General features: G+C 38.3%; 1 protein-coding gene across 1 annotated transcript in view; it reads right to left on the bottom strand.

The window, feature by feature from the left end:
• Window positions 1–245: 245 nt before the first annotated feature.
• CHRFAM7A (CHRNA7 (exons 5-10) and FAM7A (exons A-E) fusion) overlaps window positions 246–21,841 on the bottom strand; it is a gene marked incomplete at its 3' end in the record, with an annotated part of 41,157 nt that continues 19,561 nt past the window's right edge. The window contains exons 3-10 of the mRNA XM_082005012.1: window positions 17,252–17,296; window positions 12,363–12,472; window positions 6,949–7,028; window positions 5,572–5,739; window positions 5,033–5,227; window positions 3,626–3,712; window positions 2,865–2,974; window positions 246–764 (exon numbers count right to left, since the gene is read on the bottom strand). Of these exons, the coding sequence (XP_081861138.1) occupies window positions 246–764; window positions 2,865–2,974; window positions 3,626–3,712; window positions 5,033–5,227; window positions 5,572–5,739; window positions 6,949–7,028; window positions 12,363–12,472; window positions 17,252–17,296 (1,314 nt within the window). The remainder of the gene's footprint in view (window positions 765–2,864; window positions 2,975–3,625; window positions 3,713–5,032; window positions 5,228–5,571; window positions 5,740–6,948; window positions 7,029–12,362; window positions 12,473–17,251; window positions 17,297–21,841) is intronic.

Raw genomic sequence — 21,841 nt, 5'->3', positions numbered from 1 at the left:
TGCAGCCACTTTGCATCTCCCAGGGAAGAGTGCTCAGAGGAGCTGCACACAGGCAGCCCAGGGAGAAATCCTTGGCTTCCCTTCTGAAATGGTGCCACTCTTCCGAAAAGAACTCAGGGCCAGAGAGGGTGAAAAGAAAGCAGACAATGAGAAGCAGCATACTCATGAAAAACAACCAACCAAACAAAAAATGCACTCTTATTTGCTACATATCATACTTCAGAGAATCAGATAGTAGTTAGGAGTTAAGCAAAATCTTTAGACACAGCTTCTACAAAGTTTGGTGCTGACATTAAAATACCAATTGTACAAATGATTGTGAAGACTGAAAAAGCCATCAAGCAGAGCCGATCCACTACAGAGGCTGCAAACTTCCATTCGTTGCAAATGGCTTCCTCTTCATCCTGGTCTCTGAATCGGTTTGCAATGTACCTGACCTCTTCCAAGATCTTAGCCAAATCTGGGTCACCTTCAGAGGGGTGGCCACTGTGTAGCAGGTTTTCTTCATCTGTTGGTGAGCAGGTCATCCTCCCACAGATCACCCCTGAATCAGTGGTAGGTGTGCAGTGAACTCCTTCCAGCCCCCTAAACCCAATGTAGAGCATATTCCCGTTACTGGATTGCTGTCCACTCACAGTGTTCATCTCCACACTTGATAGGCTACATCGACGCTGTTTATGTTGACAGGCAGGACGCACTTTATCTTCGCCTGGTCTTTTCATTCTCAGAAACCAAGCACACCAGTTGAGAAGGATGATTCTTGTCTGAAAGAAAATATTTGACAATAAGCACCTCTTCCCACAGCCACTGCTTTTGGGCGCTGTTGGTATTTTTGCAGGCTGAGTGACTGGTCCATGGTCTCTGCTTAGTCTGCACAGGAGTTCTAGAAAATGGTGCCAGAGTTTTGAAATTATCAATTTGCCAATCACTGAGGCTGCTTTCTTATTCTAGCAGTGCTGTTCATTGCCTCAGGCTGACTATCACTATTGGGAGTCCCCCTTCCTCTGATGGGAGTCTCTGTAGTGTTGATTTTTATTTGCACTTGAACAGCGATATGGCAGCCTTTTCCACCTTTAAAAGAAACCATGAGTTTAAAAAAAAAAAACACCTACTGAAGAAGAGTTACTTTTTAATTGTCTTAATAGCACTGCTTTAGATTGTAGTAAATAAATTACAATTCTTTCACTCATATTTGTCCTCTAATATTAAATTCACATGACATTACTCTTTGGAGGGAGCTGCTAAAACAGATGCTGGACTGGACTGGATTTGAGCTCCACATTTTACAATGTTTTTTGGCTCTGTTCTCACATTGTTTTCATAACAGTTGATTGCAGGTTTTAGAAAACATCTGGATATAGCATGGAGAAAAGATGGAAAAATTACTTCGATTTAAAAAAAAAGTATTTTGCAAATTTAATCAGTGTGTATCATTTTATCGTTTTCCACATTGCCTTAATCCAGTCTTACAGAAAGTGCAGGCAAGCCAGAGACCGTTCCAGTTCAGATGCAAGCTTCTATAATTTATTTCAATCAGATTTTAAGAGCTCATTCCAGTGTTTCTTTTCCAGAGCACTAATTAAATATTATTGTCTCTTATAATATGCAAATCTTGCACTGTAATTAATATTAGATTTGGTCCGCTTATTCTGACTGTGGATAGCCACTCAGAGTAGATATTATATGCAGGCAAACATCCCAACCAGAGATAGACCTTGCCCTGTTACTCTCTTTACACTATCAAACTTCACCAAGAAGGATAACATTCTGTTAACTGAGGGCCTGATCCAACATCCACCAGTGTCCAAATAATGTTTAATGGACTCCAGCTTCTCAACACTAAAGCTCACTCCTCAACCTCAAGTATTCTGTTTTCTGAGGATGTTTGGCTCAGTAGTAAACATTTGTCCTCTTTAAGTCATCAAACGTGTCTAAAGATATATACCTTTTATTCTCTTCATTTAAATTTATTTTAAAGTCACCACTCCAGAATAGGCCAGGAACATCTCATTATATCTTGTCCGCAGGGCACTGCTGTATGCAAATTCTTTTTGGCTAGTAAGGGTAATAATAACTCATTGTTCTACAGAGAAAAAAAGAGAAAGGTCTTTCCATTTTCAGTAATGCCTGATGCTGCCATGAGCTGGGTGAAGTCAGGAAGAGTGGATGGTTAGCTGATGATGCTCACCAATATTTAGTAATCCAATATCAGTGTAATGTTCTCTGTAAAAACAACCACTCACAGAAGTATATTATTAAAAAAGTCTTATGTACTTAGAAAACAGACTTTAATTTCTCTTTGCACTTTACAGATGTTCTTGACCAGAGGTGTATAGATGGGGATTTTCAGAGCAAGTTTCACTTCCACTTCAACAGCCATCTTTAACAAGTGCTTTTTAGGCTATTGATATTTCTGTATGCACAGCAGCTAAATATGTAGCAGCTGCACAGTTGCACCTTGAGGCTAGTGTATTTCACGCATTTATAAACTCCGTCAGCACCTTACTCTTTCCTTCTACCTGTTTCACTTCTGACATCTGCAGCTTATTTGAAAATCACCTTCATTTATATATTTACATTTTAGCAAAGTCCCGAGGTGCTTTGAGCTGTTGTGAAGGAGATTCTGTATACAGAAGCAAATTGAGGTATATTCATTCTCGCTCTTGCACGCACACACTCTCTCTAAGAAGCCAACCACATGAAAGGTAGCTGGACATCTCGATTCTGGTGAAACTACTTTTCAAAACGTTTAGGAAGGATTTATATGTTTTTAACAGTAACAAGTAAACGTGTCACTAGCTACTCTATCACATCGCTGATCTGGACATTTATGCAATGGATAATGAATGAAAATCGAACCTTACCCATTTGGGCATTTTCCCCCCATCTGGATCATGATGATGGTATTGTAGAACAATAACAGTGACAACAACAGAAAGACCAACAATAATCATCGTGCTGGCAAAATACTGAGCTGCAAAATAAACAGATAATTACAGCAGCATACTTTGGCTGATATTGCTTTATAGCTGTTATAAGGGGTATTTATATACATGCATACATAGCGTTAAGTTCTTTTTCCAGTGCAGTGATACACATGCTACGTTAGGTATTTGTGAAAGATTTCTCAAAAGCAGAAAGAGCAGCTGTTATTTTGAGAGGATAGCCAGCCTTTAGTAGTGTCTTTGTGGAACTGAGCACCTGCCTTTTCTAAGCAATGTTGAAAAAACCTGTCCTCTCATTTTTCTTTCACCAGTATTATAGAGACTGGCTAGTACTTCTTTTCAAAAATTTCTCTTTATGTTTGGGAAGTTACATGTTTAGCTCTGTATTGCTAATGTCTGGCCACTTGTGTTGAAACTGCAACAACTTCTTTCATGGAAAACTGACTCCCTTAGGCTTTCCCAAAAATACACATAGGTTCTCTATTTTGTTCAAGGCAGAGCGCACAGTAATCATATAGAGGATCACACTGGCCAGAGCCTCTCATCAGTTGGCAGCATTTTTCTAATTCAATTGCAGTAGGCCATTGTACAAGTGGTAATTTGCCTTACTGCTGGCCTTCATGCAAAGTCACTGCACCTCATTTGACAAAAAATAAAAGTGAATAAAAGCTGTAGTTTACCGATTAAGGGCACAGAATCAGATGTTGCTGGCATAATTTCAGCCACAAGTAACATGAAGACAGTGAGAGACAATAAAACTGTTATACCTGAAAGATAAAGTATGAAATTAGATCAGTAGTTTGCAGTTACAAGGCAGTAAGAAGCAGAAAATGAATCTGAAGAAGTGCTCTTTTGCCAGATGCAGTCCCACTGTTACCCCTGCACCAGCACGTTAGTGGCACTCCTATCCTTCCTTGTATGACCTCAAGTTCAGGGTAACAGTGCTGCCAAACTGGTACCAATGCTTGCACAGACGTACATATGTTTAGATCCTTGTGTTCAGCTTTTATCACCATTTGCTAATTAGCTGAGGTAGATGAAAGTGATTCTTGCTGCTTGTTTGCTGTAAAAATATTGTGTGATTTTGAGTATTTGAGCATATGACACTTGTTCAATTGGTGCGGAAGTTACAGGTGGTGTAATGCATAATATTCCTGAAAAAACAGATTTGCTGTCTTGGACAGACTTTGATATCTTTTGATATTAGCTGTTGGGTTCTGCATGTGGCTATACCCAAGCAGCCTTGACTGTTATTTTTTGACTTTGACTTCTGTTGCTCGGTGATGAGTTCCCATCTTTCTGGAACAAGGCCTAGCTCTTTTCTGAGGACTAGTCTTAAACAGTAAGGAATCATTGTCAGGTGGAAAAGGATTTAGGAACAAAGAATTCATCTTAAAATATGAGAGGGCCTTCTTGATTAGGGAGGCTACTACTCGATTAAACCATGTTCTGGAGAAATGTTAATTTTGTTTCTACCTTTCAACAGTTATATTCACTTAATAGAAGCCAGCTCATTTGCAATTTTGTATTTGGCAAAAAGTTTCAATACATATTTAACCTCCATCTTAAGGTTCAAGTACTTAAAGTCATCAGATTTGTTTCATAAACCAATATTTTAGTTAAAATACATTATAAAAATTAGAATAGTGGCATTGAGAATCTGTCTTTATGAGAAGGCACCTTAGGCTCTTGATACAACTCACTATTAAAAGGAAATATTAAGAATTCCGTGTTAAAGTGTTTAAATGCACATTTGTAAACTTAAGCTTTGCTCAGTGAATGTGGGATTTTTCTTCAGCAATTAAATGTCAAAAAGATGAAACCCTGCTTCTTAAGGAAGGTAGTCAGGAATTGTCATGCTTCTGCTTGGTTCACTGGAATTTCTCCATTTCACAACTTCAGTGTATCCTAAGCTGAGAGCAAGGGTTAACCATCACACAGCTTCAGCACCAAACAGTAAATATAGTGCACGCGCCAGAATAGGGCATACAATATTCCTCCTTGCCTATTAAGACTGTTTAAAAAACTTTAAAATGGACAACTTCTTTTGGGTTGGTCATATTTGCAATATCCTGTTAAGGATTTACCTAGTGAGATCTTTTCTCCCGAGTCTGCTGGAAGCAGGAAAACTAACAAAGCAAGCGCCGATATCAGTACACAAGGAATAAGAAGATTGAGTCCGTAATAGAGAGTCCTACGTCTCATAGTTACTGTGAATGTTACATCTGGGTAGGGTTCTTTACAACATTCATAAAAACTCTCTGTTCTCTTCCCAGGAACTCCTGTGTAGGAAGGAAAAGGAAGAAAACCAGAAATTAATGTAAAAAAGGATAAATGTAGCTGTAGTTTTACTATAGGCAAAACTACCTTTTTAAGCTTAATTCCCAATTAAGTCATTTTTGTCAGATAATAAAGGAAAATCAGATAAAAGATACTTACTGAACTGAAGCAGCAATTTTGTCGCCTACTTTTTTATGTTGATTTTCATCTTACAGCTGTGCTCAGAGTTTCAAATGCCACTGTCTAGGTCATTTACTAGTTTCATTTCCCAATCATTATTTAATCCATTTCAGCAATAGAGACAAGGCTGCAAGTTCACAGTGTAAATAAGAAATCAAGAGCTTACCTACTAAATCCCACTCTCCATTTGAAATATAGCCAGATATATCTGCTTCTTGCATTTGTAAGTCCAAGGACCAGCCTCCATAAGTCCAGGATCCAAACTTCAGGTTGCACTTCTGAACGTCAAATGGAAACCAGCGCACATCGATGTAGCATGAGCTTTTAAATATGCCTAGATTGGATTTTGAACAAGGTCACTTAATTTAAATGCTGTTCCACATAATTTCATGTACATTTTGTAAACAGACCTTGTTCTACATTGTGCCCTCTGTTTTTCACTTGTAAAGCATGTTTAATCCCAGTTGTATAGTGACATGTAAAAAGCAGAAGTCAGTCATAGAAAAAGGAAACAACTGCACCATTAATGAATTGATGTTATAAACTATTTTTTGAGCTACATTTCCCTTTTGGCACATAGTGGGAGAATATTTAGAGAAGAGCTCAGATTTCTAGAACTGTATTTCAGAAAGAAATGAAGCAGAATATGCAATCTGTTTCTCCTACTTCTTTTACTGAATAGAATAAGAAATCCTGAAAGATTATTTGCTGTCTTATTAGATTTCCATGATCTTGACTTATTCAGGAAAACTAGCTTCTTATTTTTCACTTGAGTCAGGCCCTGTCATTTAGCAGCTTTCAGAATTGAATTTAAAACCCCCCAGCAAATGGAACATCTTAAATCAAAAGAGCAACAGGCAAACCCCTGAAATCCTCTGGAGATCTTAGATGGAAAAACTAGTTTGTCTGGAAAGCACTTGGCTCTATTGCTGTAGTTGCTAAGATTCAGATTCTAGGAGGAGTTAATTCTAAGAGTTATGCTGATTGAGTTTGGGAACAGAAACAATACTCCACTGCTATACATCCAGAGAGTCAGTGATATATTTCTGATATCAAATAAATATCAAACACAGACTACTTTCCCTTCAGACTAAAAGTTGTTTTGATGAAGCATCCAGTGAATCATTTCAAATAGAAAATACATCCAAGATGTTACTAAGCATGTTATTGCAAAGTTAACATATTAATAGAAGAAACAGCTAAATTAATGAAACAAATTTTTATTAAGAGGCATTAGCATGGTTTTAAGAAACAGTATCTTTTAATAGTGGGGGCTTTTATTTTTTACCTTCTTTTATACTTCCACACTTCTGAAATAGTGCATTATGACAGCAGAATTTACATAATCGCAATAAAGAAAATATATCTTGTATGGTTGTTTTCATACAAAAGTGTTAATGTAATTCATGGTACATCTAGGCTTAAATTGATCAGAGGAAGCTAGCTAGATAAATAAAATGTCAAAGAATTGATGTCAAATTTGAAACCACACCATACATAAGTAGTCTGAGTTCTTGAAATTTATGACATGAAAACAGCCTACCTGGTGGCAGATATTGGCAATGTCCTGAAGAATTGACTAAAACATTAGTGTGAAATGTAGCATCAAATCTTTCATCAGCACTAGAATAGGGAAGAAACAAAATGGGTTATATGCTCTTTGACTGGCTGAAGAATATCTGAGATGAATCTGTTCTTCATAAAAGGATTATTTCCCCAAAAATACTTGACAGCTTTTCTCCTGTCACCAGTTTTCTGTGGCCTCAAAGTAACTGGCCTGATACTATTGGATTTGCTCCTGATTAACAAGTGTAAGTGAAAGGGAGCCACCTCATCCTCGCTGCTCACCTTTCCCACTACATTCATTACAGTGCCTTGGCTCTATTGATTTCCATTTGGAAATTAAGCACTTTTTAAAAACTTCTTGAGCAACTGTACAGGGAAATCCATTCTCTTGCTGTCTACATTAACAGCAGCTAATGAATACTGAGGAGATGGATACTCCAGTGTCTCATCCTACCCCTTTGCATGGGTGAAGGTTATTACTATGTGTCATACCTAAGGCTGTTTAATGTAGCTCCAGCCTTCATTATCTACTTCAGAATCCACAAACAGGGTTCGGCAAAAAAAAAGAAACCCTATTACAGGTGTCAGTGTAGTGGTGCTGGCCAGGACCACTGGCACTGGTGTGCCATTCTTCCACGTCTCTCAAAAAGAATCATGATGTTACTTGGAGACCGCTTCAAATTATGAACTGGCACCTACTGCCAACGAGTATCACAACTACATCTGGCACTATGACTGAGGAATTTACTAGGCATTAAAATTTTAAGAACTTGTAGATGGGAAACAACCTATTTTCAAATATTTAGATGATGAAATAAAGACTCTTTCCTATGAAAAGTGTACTAAGTTTGCTGATTTAAATCACTCTACGAAAGACGTTTAGATTGCAATGGATATATACCTATATAGTATTGCACCCTATTTCACAGTTCCCATTTACTATTGCAGCTTTTTGTGGAAAGGTATTGCAGATTCTGATCTATATCTCCATTAAAGTTCAGGACCTAGTTATTTGAGAAATTGTCATAGTTATTGAATTTGGTGCCTAGATTAAATTGCTCAGCAGGTACTAGCAGTGAATGATCTTTGCATCTTGAAATTATTTCAGGAACTGCTGTGTTGACTTTATGTCTGATGGCTGTTGGCTCTGATTACAGTCATAGACTCCTTTCTTGGGCTTTCATTTGTGCAGGGGATGAGCACAATGAGACACAGGCTACTGTATTTTGTTGTCGTGTTTGCAGTTTCCAAACAGTCACTTTGTGGGGACGGGTTGGCACATGAGGCAAATAGAGTGCTAGCCACTCTGGGGCAGGGCAGAGGAGTTCGCACGAGCCTCAGGGTCTGGTTTTTTGCTGCAGCCTGTGCTTTCTTTGATCTAAAAACCTGTGTTGTCTCTAGGATGACTTGACCATGACAAGTCTCTGATGTCTCTTTGCCTGTTGGTGGTTTAGTATCTCATAATTTTCTAATCACCTTCTAAAACAGCATTAGAAAAATACAGTAAGAATCTGAGATGGGGAGAAAGTGAAATATTCATAATTCTAGCAGAAAATGAAGTATAATAAATGGTACATTTTTCCAGCAGGAAAACCTGTATTGAAATAGTATTTTTAAAAAAGAGGACTTTAATATTTGATCTCTTCTGATGCAAATTTTGTATCTCAGAAGCTAAAATAAAGCAATCACTATTTCAGTCATTGTTACTTTGCGTTTTTCCTCTTACGTGTTTGAATAAATTACATTTAAAACATACCCGGACTGGTCTGTGAAATATGCAGACAAGAAAAAACTAAATCCAAATAATTACTTGCCCATCTGCAGTTGCACTTTTTCCTGTGGTGAGCAGAAGGCTCACAGTGTTGAAAATTTTTGCAACTATTTAATTTGAACTCTTAAGCAGAAAAGTCTAAATATTATGTATGTAGCATGAATGGATTCTAGCACTTTGAAAAGGCAATTCGATTCTAAGGCAGTTGAACTAATGGAAGCCGCTCTCCAGCTTCACAGCTCATGGCTGGATTCTCTGAGTTAGTGTTGCAGCTTCTCTTCCAGCTGGAGCACTAATTGTTCTCCCACCGCATCTTGGCTGCCTCTATTCATGACTTTTGTAAGAAACTGGTACTGCTGAGATCTCTACTAATTGCACTGCTGCATGTGGCAGAAATGGATTCAGAGGGTACTGAAAGGGGCAGCAAGAAAGATCGTACACAAACATATATTCACACAGGTGTGCACGCACACACGTGCATAAGTCTCATTTCCTTAGAAAACCAGACTTAAAGTCCTGCAACAGATTTATATATTAGACATAGACTAGTAATTGCTTTGACTTAAAATTAATAAGGGCTACATGATGAAACTCAAAGAAGTAGTCAAATTTAGGATGTAGAGATATCCATGCCACACAAATTACTTGTAAAGTGGAAAATAATGGCTAGAAATAAAATTCTTAGCCTCCTAGCCTAGATGCTGTTCTATTCCTGTAGAGCAGAGGGCAGTTAAACACCAGAGGGTTGCTTCTAAGACCTTGCTGCTGTTTCTGGTAATTTGCAGAAATAAAACTTTCAAAAGGACACAAGTAATCAAGGATCCTAGGTTTCACTGCCATGTGACTTTGCCTTTCATAAGACACATTCTTAAAAAAATATCAAGAGGTACTCAGACTCAAATATGAAATTCTTTTTTCTGAAAAAGGAGCATATGTGTTTTTCTACACTGTGCTTCTAATTGTTTTTTGAAATGCGGTGCTTCAGTTGGGCATGTACCAAGTAGCTAAGCCTTCGCTTGATGAGACTTTGAAAAGCAGATATATCTGAAAAGCAGATATTGACTGCAGTACACTGAGATGACAAAGCTGTGCCTGGCAGATACAATCTCACTGGGACATATCTGGAGAATCTAAGGTTTATAAAACTGGAAAAATTAAACTTGTTAAAATGAGACGTAGCTACCTGAATTTTTGTTATTCCATGAAGAACTGAACTCTCTGTGGCCATTTGGAAAACAATACCACCAGAAATGAGCACTTTTAATAAGTCTAGTAAAACTAACAAAGCGGAAGAGAACCATACATGACACTAACACAGTCAGTCCTGGAACTTGTACATAGGCCAAGATTTTCTTCCCTCAGAAAAACTACAGATGAACTGGCCCTTCTCTCTTCACGACACACTGGTTGAAAATTTATTACAGCTGCCACAAGTTTCTCTGTATTAGGCTGCAGCAAGATGCATAGTGAAATATGCATTCATTAAAATGAAAAATTAATTTATAGTTCATTAATGTCTTTGTAACTGCAGATGCCTGTCCCTAGTGAAGTGTATAGAAATTGAAAGCATCTATCTCAAAATACCATGTCACTAGAAGAGACCATCATAATATTCGCAATGCAATTTCATACATGACTGAGACTTTGTTTTAAATAGCTTTGCTCTCTGACTAAGCTCTGAATAAGATTTTGGGTTAAATATGTGTTTGAACTACAAACACTGTAGAATAATTACTTCATGACCATGCCATAGTTAACAATCCCAAGAATCAAAAACCTGTATTAATAGAAAACTAGTGTTTGCAGTTTTTCAGGTTATTAGGTTACCCTTCGCATTCTATAATGCCCTTCAACTACAGTTAGCACGTATGCATTAATATTAATAATTTCTTTTAAAATTACCCTTTCATTTTGGATATACTTACTTAGATATTGAAGCATAAATCCTCAGACACGCTGAAAGTCTCTCTTTGTGATATGTGAGGAAGAATATTGTCATAATGAATTCTTTTGGAAACCTCTAAACTGCTGTTGTAGAGTACCAATTTTATGGCATACACAGTGTGTTATTCAGCAGAATAGAAATGAATGCGTGATTTGTCAGATTCTCCCAAGAATGCTGTCATTTATGAAATCAAGGTAGCTAGGAATAAATGCTCAAGAGAAAAAGTTGCATTGAAAAATACATTAAGAAAGATTAATGTTGCAAAAATACCTGTCCAGGTTGCATGCTGCTCCATTTTGTGTACAGAGCATTTGCAAAGGTTTTTAGGCTGGTGTATGGACAACTGAAGCGCTAATTACCATGCTTAAACCAGAAACAAGAAGTAATCTTGACAAGCAGTTACCATAAGTATGGTGGAGATCACCTCAAATCATTTAGTATTAATTGTACCTTTGAGAGAAGCAGTGCAGCATGTTGTAAGCAAAGCAGTAATGTAGGCCCTAGAGAGAAGTACTAAGTGGCTGACGAATGCTGTCACTAGTTACCACATCATTACATTCAGCAACACCTGTGACAGTGACATTGATCATAAAGGTGATCATCAAATGGCAAAAGGGAGCATAACTGCAGCTGACATATTGGGTACAGCTATTTTCTAGGTCTTGTTGCAACAAAAAGCAGATCCTGAAGTGGGGAGGGGGAATCAGGTTGATAAACACAGCCGGGTTGTCTTCTTAGTAGACATATGGCAGAGAAACAGAGGAGAAAAGCCGTCAGGAAGACAAAAGGTTCATGTCATCTGCATGGGCAAAAAACCAAAACATATCCTGGCTACCACAAAAGAGCCAGTGCAACATGTACAAAGCAGATATAAGGTCTGTCCAGCACCTGGGGAACAGCACACAGGCCCACCACAACTGCAGAAAAAGGCAAGTTGTTAAAGAGCAGACAGCTTTCAGTGCTTTATCTTTTTAACCTAAATAAATTCCGCAATGGGAACTACCATATAATGGTGCAGCCAAAGAATATCTCAATGTCAGCCAAAGGTTCTGCAGTGGATTGATGGCAATCTGTCTGTCCCTGAAACAAGCCCAATGCAGAACAGATAGTTTGAAGAGGAGAGCAGCAAATACTCTAGAAGAAAGAGTGAGAAACACCAAAACTGGACATGGGAAAATGCAAACATACTTCCTGGCATTTACCTATCCTGCCTCTAGTGAAACCAAACTAAACTAGACAAGCCGTCAAAAGTCATATTTGAATTCACCTGTAAACATTTAGACCAAACAAATAATTTAAAATTAAATTATCACTACCTATGCCATTAAACACAGAAAATTTTAGCTTTCTAAGAATCTCACAAAACCTAACTAGAATTGGTGGTAGGGAGGATGTTGTTTTTTACAAAGTATTTGCAAATATAACCTTCTGTTGTGTAAACAGGAGACTGGTAATTTTCCAGTATTCAAAAAACCTAGAAAATTTTTGAAAAATATTTCAAAACCTAGGCATTTTGGTGAGATGATTATGTCATTTGACTTGCCTTATCTTTGCCCCCTTTGCCATGAAAGGTTGGACCAGTTAACATTTCGAGGTCCCTTCCAACCTGGGCTATTCTGTGATTCTATAATTCTATGATCTTCTCTCCTTCCCCACATGAAAAAAGGGTGTCTACCTGTTATAGAGAAGAATATCTGGCTTCCAAATCAGTCCATCAGGAAAACGGACATTCTTCACTCCCGGGTATTCAGACACGTTCCACTGTAGATAGTGATCTGTCCAGTACTATGACATACACACAAAAAGTAAGTTAGGTCATGTCATCCACTGGTCTACTGTAGTTCTCTAGGGACTGAGTAGCCTGAAATGTTAGGTCTTCTATTGCTGAAGAGGTACTGTTTAGCTTCAGGAGGTGAAATGTTTGGAAAGGGTGAATTAGGCCATGTAGAGCTCAATGGAAAGCATAAAAATCTTATTTTCAATTCACACTGCAGTGCACATAGCCTACAAAAGAAGATTTGGGGTGCTTGTATTCTATTGTTCATGCTGTCCCAATGCCAATTTGGGATACAACAGATTTTCTTTTACAATTCATATGTTAGCTTCAATTATCTTTATCTTCATAGACAACCTTGTTTTCTGTTTTTGGAAATTCTCAGGTTGTAGTAAGTTGGTTATAGACATGAGGTAGCACAGCCAACAGTCACTGCCGACAGCGAAAACAACTGAAATGGCAGAATGGTAAATACTAGCGTAGAAGGTCTTAGCAGCTCCTGTGGCCTCAAGTTAGGCAACCTCGGGGGCAGATGCTCAGCAGCACTGCACCCTCCCACAAGCTTCCTTCCTGGCTGGCACTTACTGCGCTGGGGGCAGCCCCCCTGGGGCCTGCTCGTGCTCCTTTCGACCCGTCCTTGACGGGTATAGTCAAGGGATAGAAGGATATAGTATAGGCAGGGATTCTGTCGCAGTCAAACTGCCAGGGGATTCATCTGTGTTTAGTGTTGCTAAGTCCCAGATAGTGTCATTGAAACGTATGGTCATGCACAGTCATAAACAAAAGCGCTGCCCCAAACTGCAGGCAGCTGAGCGCCGGTGGCAGCTCTAGCAAGCTGGTTACCTCCCGGTCTCCTGAGAAACGCTAGCGTGAGCTACTGTATTTTCCTGAAACTGAGGTTGCATTTCACCCCTTTCTAAGCAGCTGACTTGTCAGGATACAAGGGTGGTTGCTGTTGTGCGCAAAATGCATAAGTAAGAAATAAAGTATATTTTGTTTCACAAAATTTATTTGCTACTATAATTTCTATGCTTCATTATATTGTGCTGCTCTCTATGACCATATTGTGCTATTTACATTAACTTCACATAGCTGTAGGCATCAGATACCTGACAGTGTAAACTTCTGCAGATTTACAGTGCTGTTGCAATACCAAATGTTAGTCTTTTAAATGTAAACTTTGAAATGGGTGAGTAAACATAAAATACTTATTCCTTCAACAATCTAGTGGCTCTTGTCAAAATATCTGACAGACATTAAGGTCAGAAAAAATTTCCAGTGGGTATTGTGGAGGTAATGGAATCATTCTTATGGGGTGGTCACATCAAATTGTTCTATATAATTCCTTGCATTATTGTCACAGGCAAGTTTCAGTTCGACTACACCAAACAAGTCCCCGGTTAGCCTCGCGCTGCGGGTATTCAGAGTCATTCTTGTACCTCTAGAACAGTGCTTGTAAATGACTACTTTCCTGCATGCAGCACATCTAAGAGCATTCATCACACATCTGTAAAGCTTTGGCTATACAATTTCTTGGCCTAAGCTTTCCTATTTATCTCATTCATTTTTTACTATGAATCTGTAGCACCTTATCACCCGGACAAACGATCTGAGCCGTCCCTTGCTTTTTCCTTTTGCTTTACAGATAATAGATAATAGTTTGTTACAGAAATCTTAAATCAGATTATCTGATTGGCTGTTTGTAGTTTTTTCTTTTCGCTGCCTGCTCCATTCACAGTTCTCTAATTAAACTGTGTGTATTGCTCACATGCATCTATACACAGCTTCTATAAGCTGATCAACTGCTTCTCATAGTTTTTGGGGGAAATTTTACATCCATTTTTACAGTAGATTGTTTTATATGAACTTCCTGATAGACAAATGTCACTTATATTTTGTACCATTTCATCCTTTGTGGAATGTAGAAATACCGAGATCCTCATGATACCTCTATTTTTCTATATTTTGTGTAACAGATGGGATGTGTGGTTTTGAGGCATGTAAACCTGTGGGCTCTTGTTGGCTTTAGGCGACTCATTTTCAGGAGCTGACAGAAAGGTCACTTTCTGAGCAGCAGTTGCAGGGCTGGGGCTGGCAGGCTGCGGGCAGCTGCTGCAGAGCTCGCTGCCCACGGGCTTGGTTGTGTGCAGCAGGCTCTCCTGTTCATTTCCAACTGAACTGCATTACCATAATTTATATCAATATATCTAATAATTTCTTATTCTAACTTCTTTTAGGAGTTAGCATGGATGATATGATGTAGCATAGGGTGACACTGAATGATGTAAAGACAGTCCAAAGGGCGATAGACAACTTAATATGAAAGTCTGTATGAGAAGTGTTACGCAGATGTGCAGTTGCTCTGTTTAGCTATGTGTACAAAGTGCTTACCTATCCAGCTGGACACGAGCTGCCTCATTTTGTTTTAACTTTAGAGCTACGACCTCCACTGTAGCTGAAGTACATTTGATGTGGATTAAAATAGCAAACGGCTCAGGGTGCTTGGGTGAGTATTAATCTGTGTGACCTGTGTTACAGGCCAGGCTCCTGCTGTAACTTAGATCAAGTTTAAGATTCTGATACAGAACAGTATTGCCATGGAGATAGTGGTCAGGATCAAGGAGTCTGCATGTATAAATACTAGATTTATATTTCTCTTTCTCCCAGGTTTTTGTATTTAAGTATTTCAGTGATTATAAAGATACATTGCTGATTATACACTCATATATATTAAGAAAGGGAGTGGAGAGGGGAATTCAGGGTAAAACTTATTTCAGACCATTTAGCATAATTCAATGACCTAAGTTTGCCTTAAGCATGCTTTGAATCTGTCTAGTATACCATTAATAGACAGTTAATATGCAAACACATATCTTTTTTTTTTTCAAATGTATACACAGGCCATGAAGAGTGCCTACGTTTTTTTGTAGCAATCAAGTGATCAGCTTATTGCAGTCTTAACATGCTGCACATACAGTATGTGCTAAGGTAAATAAATCAAAAGAAATACAGAATATATAAAAGAATTAGGAATTTCCTTAGGGGGGAAAAAGTCTCAAAAAGGATGAGGATGCTGTGGGATAAAAGAAAAAGAAAATAAGTGATGGCTTCTTGAGTATGAATTGTCATCTGTTTTCCCGGCAAGAAATCATAGCAACTGTTGTCATTGTAGCTCAAAGCCAAAAACATATTATATTTGACAGTTTTATTCTTACTGTACAACAAGCCTGTAAAATAACATGAGCTGAATGCTTCTTCCATGTCAGCTTTTCTTTGTGAATAAATGGAATAGCCATAAAAAAATATTACAATAGAAGAAAAAAGAATACATTTAAACTGAGTGAGTAGGTTAAAGAAATTGAAAGTGTGAAGTTGCTGCAGAAGCAGCATGATTATCTTGAATAATAAAACTCTTCTGTAAACCTTTACTTACCCCAAACAGTGCAGTTTCTGTAATACAGATGGGAATTCAACTAATGGCAAATTCTCATCCTAGCTGCTGTAGTATGGAGAAAGCCCCCCACATCACCCCATGTTTGTAAAGTACAAATTTATGGGAGAAATGTTTTGTGGAAGCATTAGGAGCCCATATGGTAAGAAGCATCTTGTTAATCCTAAATTGTAATTTAAACTAATGCAAAAAAATAATCAAGTCAGAATAAATCTCTGTAAGCTGCTTAGGAGCAGCTCTCTTGCTAATTAACCTTTCAGAGAAAATAAATTAAAAATACTCTCAGAAAATTCTTGAATATTCTATTATCTGTTTCATTTATTAAAAAGTGAGTGAAACTTACTCCTGCCCAGCAATGCCAGCCATGAGTTAATGGGGGCAGAGTTCTCTGCTCTGCTATCTAGTGGTGGCAATAGTTACGGTTAAGTAGTTAAGAGAGGATGTGAAATTCTGTGACAACTATAGCAAGTAAACATTGCAATAAAAGGTAAAATAAAGCTATTGTTTGAAAAATTAACACCTGTGTGGGAGAAACAAACTGGGAAACCAGGAAGAAGTATGCTGTTCCCAGCTGAACATTAGGAAACTGAACTGATGTTCCAATAACCATTTTAGTCATGTAACTGAGATACAAAATTTGCAGAACATAATAAACCTCTCATGTTCACAGTTAACTTCTGATGATGACCTATGTTTAAACAACAACATTTTGAACAACATGGGAACAGCATGGCCATTTTAATTAAAAGCCTCCTGCAGTTTCTTAAGCAGATAGGCAGCAAAGCAAGTACGATGGCAGAGACATTCAGTTAGGACAGTGCCAGCAGCTCTCAGAAGATAATTAACCTCTTTGGAACACTTTTTCCCCTGGATCAGAAGAACCATCTGATGATTTTCAGAGTGCTGATCAGAACAGCTATTACAGATGAAATGCATTTCTTGCATGTATAGTTCTCTTTCACAGTCAAATGATTTATCACAACATAATGGATTCGTTGAAATTAATGATAAGGCACTTGAACCTACACTCACTCTACCTGGGACTCCTAGGACATGGGTATCTTATTATGATCAAGAGTTTAGCGTGACCAAATCAACTACAATGAGGTAGTAACTTACTTAGATGTAGTGACTCAAATTCTTAAAAGTTTTCAGAAATACCTGAAACAACATCAAGACCTAAATCTCAGTCTTACAGGTTTCCATTCAGCTTAGCTTTGTCCACTATCCATCAAGATAGAGAACAAAAGTTGGAAAGTTTCCTAAAATTCAAAGCCCTCACCAGATTAAACTCAAAGACTAAAGGGGAAAAAAACCATAGTTTTGTTTCAAAACTCACCATTTGTAGCCAGATGTTTGTTGTTAATACTTGATTCTTTTCATCCTGGGAGGAGAAGGAGAGAAAGAAGAAAAAAACAAACCACAGCTTAGTACCATACAGATAAAACAACACTGGTAAATATATTTGACTATTATGAAATAGCCAGTTGTGCTTAGGTACCTTTTAAAGCAAAGGGAATCATTGCCTCTAACTTAACTGCAACAGATGTTTTCAAAGGTACTTTTTAATGTATTTCATATTACCAGTCAATCAAACTGTTTCCTGAGGGTATCCTTCTGCCAGACTTCCCTGGGGCTCCTTGTTTAATAAAGAATCTCAAAAAGGCAACACAGGTTACAGTAGGGGTTGCCTGTTTCACCTTTGTTAGGAGTAGCCCTCTCACTAATTAACCTTACACAGCAGACGTATGCAGGTAATAGAAAAAATATTGAACAAAGAAAATGGGACTAAGCTCAGATGATGTATGTTGAGGCCATTTGAGTAGCTTCTTAACACACAAATAGCACCAGCGATGTCAGTGGAACTATACAAAAAGTGTTGTATCAGCTTTACCAGAGAACTGTTGTCCTGGCAGAACATTATTTTTCTGCCTGGAACAGTTCCAATTTGAAGGCCTTCCCCCTTGCCTCCCATGACTATTTGATGTAAGCTCAGGTGACACAATGGGCATTTTAATGCTGCAGTTAATTCAAGAGTTTAATTCTTCACTTCTCAGACACAGGAAAATTTGGTGACCTTATTACTGAGGAGGTACAGTATCGGTATCCACCTGGGTTGTGTGAAGCTGATGGAATATACTATACATACTGTCAGTATTACACATTCTCCAAACTGAAGGCACAGTCCCTGTTCCAACACCAGTCAAAGCTTCATTTACAGTCTAAGGAGGTGTCATAGCAAGTTTCAGTCACCTGTACAGCAGTAACTGTTGGAGTTGCTTGTACATCTAGACCTCTGAACTTAAATCTGTCACTCTTAAATAGATGCCGAAAATGGAAAAAAAAAAAGTTTAATTACATTTCACAGAAAAAAACCCCCACTTTTTTTTATTATAATGCTCTTTACTGAAGGTAAATACTCTCTACTCTTTTGCTGTTGTTTGGTGGACTTCTAACTGAACAAAAGTCCTGAGAGACCTTTAATTGAAGCCATTTTAGAGCAGCACAATAGTAAAAAGTTACTCAGCATGTAAAATCAAATGTAGTGCAAGGGACAATGGCATTTTTAAAGCAAGTGAAGTCTTTTGAGGAGCAGCATCAGTAAATGTATGCCAGTGTTACCAGGTTATGTATAATCACAACTAAATGTCCAACATACAGACAAATATAAAGATTTTAGGTAAAGATTGGTATTGTGCGTTAGTAAAGTCTGTCCTCAAATGCATGTTCCTACCTTCCTTTAAAATGAAAAGTAAAATAAAAAATACACGGAAGCACAGACCACAGCTAGTGGTTCAGCACTTTTCCTCTATATCTTCTGCTTCACCACCTCCATGAACCTTACTTTTTCAAAAGTATCTCAAGTGAGCAACTCATAAATGGCATCCTGGGGAAACAGGTCCCTTTAGCCCTTTGGTTTAAGGAATACCTTAAAGCTGCATTGAATTAGCATGCTGAAGGCATTGGTGAAGATGTCAGCCAGGCAATAACTAATTTGTAATAGTAGCTGTTATTCTCTAGCCATACAAACGTTAATTTGGTGCCTCTCTCAACAACCTGCTATAGCACAACAAAACTAGTTTGCATGGGATCTTTAACTCGTGAATGAAGAAACAATCCTTAAGAGATCATTCATATCACCATGAATTAAAGCCTATAGACAAGTGTTGCAAATTAAGGTCATGTAAAACCTATATATGTTTCTATTCATCATAGCCATTTTTAGTCAGATGTAAATACCACCAGTGATAACTTATCACTAAAAGTTTGATAGCATTTTCTGAAAGCTCTGTGTGCTCTTCCAGATGAACATGACAAGTTCTTATAATGCAACATCCCACTTATTGCACCTGAGCAAAGCCGAGAGCATGACTGCTGTTTGGTTTCTCTGCAGGGCAGACAGTAGTTGTGTTGCTTTGCATAGGCATAACTGGCTGCTCAAAGGTGCAGGGCGATTCAGAATCCATTATGTTGTGGGAAGCTTGTTTCAGGACTATTAGCTGAATGGCATGTACTCCTGCATGGTTAAATTCTGAGTTAAACTCACATTTTTTTCTCAGTGTGATCTCTTTCTACACATGAATGGCCCCAGCCTTAGATTAGCAATGTTTCAAAAATTCCCTTTTCACTATCAGGAAAAGATTGTACTAAAGCTGGAGTCCTGCTGATGCTTAAGCTAATGATAGGCTGTGGGGATTTATTTTGAAGCCCTGAGCCCACAGCATAGTGAGATGAACTATTTTAGGAGTAACAGAAAGGAGCTCTACTATTGACCAGCACACATCACAGAACCAGGCTAGAGAGCCATCACCAAGGAGTCAAACTAGCAGAGCTGAGGGGGACAGCAGACTTTTAATCCAGCTGTGCTGCTGGCAGAATGATTCGGCTGCCTGCCACACTGCCAGGCATCTGGGCACATGGCAGAGCTGTCACAGGTTTGCCTGCAGGAGACTCTGCAGAGGTATTTTGAAAGCCAAGAGTTATTCTGAAGTGTGATCTTTCACTCAAACCCAGCTCAAACAGGGTATCCTGAGAGTATTAACTGGGAAGTTACCTGTACAGTGAAGACAAACCCTTAAATGGAGTTGGCCCATGCTGTTTCCTTGGTGTTTCTTTCTGTTATTTTAAGCATTTAGAGCCTGAAAGTGTATATTTGAACAAAATAACTACCACTTGGATCACTATATTTAAGGTTCCATCACTGTTTGAATCATAAATCCCATCATTGCTCCTCAGCTATAAAAACATTGGTGCATGCTGAGACTTAAAGTTTATGGTGGTGGGTTTTTTTAGTGTTTGTTGGAGCAAATGGCTTCCAACATTTTAGTTATTATTGGATTGACTTAGCCATCACTAGAGGAAAGACACTGATTTTAGAGGGTTTGTCCCTCTCTATGGTCTCAAGTGAAGCTGGCGAAAGGTGGGGCAGGAAACACCCTCCAGGGTTTCTCCTGACTAGGAGAGTTTTTTGGACATTGTTTTAAAAGCTCTAAAGCAAACTGCATTAACACTGCTTTTCATTATAGTTGTGCAGTACTTCCCCATGAAATGATGGGTGGGCTTGAAATGCTTCGTGGAACTTCACCAGTGTTTGCCACTTTGCAATATTTTGTAAACACTTGCTTACAGAAAAAGTGTTGAACACAAAAGCAAGGCAGCTCCTATTACAAACCCCTTCTACTATAAAAGAGCAAAGAAAAAGGACTTCACAGTGTATTCTGAGATGCGGGGAAAATTAGTCAGAGACTGAGACCAGAAACTATATGATGTTGTTTGGATTGATGCATTTTTTCCTCATACCAGCTACTTTAGGTCACTTGCTGTTCAGATAATACTGGCTAAGTAGCACAGCTAATGAATGAAGGTTTCTTTCACCAGTGGAAGGTGGGTGAGAGGCTACTTCGGTTTACTTGATTCATAACTGTAGTCATGATCTATGAAGGCAGATGGCAAATTGCTGCCGGACTGCTTATCACATTATTTTATGGCACTGTAGTTAATGAAGGGAAAGTAGCTGACATCAGGAGGATTTGAATGGTCCTTCATTCATTTTTGAAGCTAGAGGCAACAATTTCTGGAAGTTTTTTAAGGGAATTGCACTGTCTCCATTCTGCCAGTTCCCATCTCTGGTTTTGTCTGTCTTTTCAATTTAAATGGTCTATCAGACTGATCACCTTTGGAAACAGTCTCAGATTCTCACATTATCCTTCCCTTACCCTGTGTTCAACACAATATATAAAAGAAGAGATGGAAATTTGACAGTGGTTTGTGAAAGGCATTAGCCTGGACATGACAAACTTTGTAAGGAACATTATCTGCTGACTTTCAAAGGGATGTCAGCACATCTAGTATCCGTACTAGAAAAGCTATGCAGCAAAAAGCAAGGGGAAAAGAAGTAAAATAAGCCTGCATGCCTATAGTCTGGCATGCAGATAGTGACGTGCAGCACCTGGCAAGAAACACATACTTCCCAGAAGACTTGCATAAGGTGATATCCTGACTAAAATCTATTAGCTGTAATTCTTGCACTTCAAATCCAGATTCTTTATTTTTACGTTGTTGAATCTCACCTAAATTACAGAAAAAGTAATGCCGTTTTGCATTGGGCTTCAGTTACTATGTACCTTAATAAAATACCTTAATAAAAGAGTTTGTAGAAACTTTTTAAGACATCCCTTGTTATAGCAATAATATAGGTTCCTGGTTTGTACCTCATCGCAAGACTGAAGTTAGTAATTGTAGTTGAAAGTTAAAAATGGGCTGTCAGCCAGTGAGAGACACGTAAGGCACTCCCTATATAGATTTTTCACTTTTGTTTGCTTGAATGTCATCCTGCTGAAACCAGCAGGTTGATCAGCTCATTAGATCTTATCTCATTGTCTCAGCACTTGCTCATTAAACTTTCTCAATATCTTCTGACCCACAGTGT

Source organism: Phaethon aethereus (genome assembly GCF_964289735.1).
Source record: "Phaethon aethereus genome assembly, chromosome: 12".
Lineage (NCBI taxonomy): Eukaryota > Metazoa > Chordata > Aves > Phaethontiformes > Phaethontidae > Phaethon > Phaethon aethereus.
The sequence above is the reverse complement of the archived record's forward strand: the minus strand, read 5'-3'. Positions and strand labels throughout refer to the sequence as shown.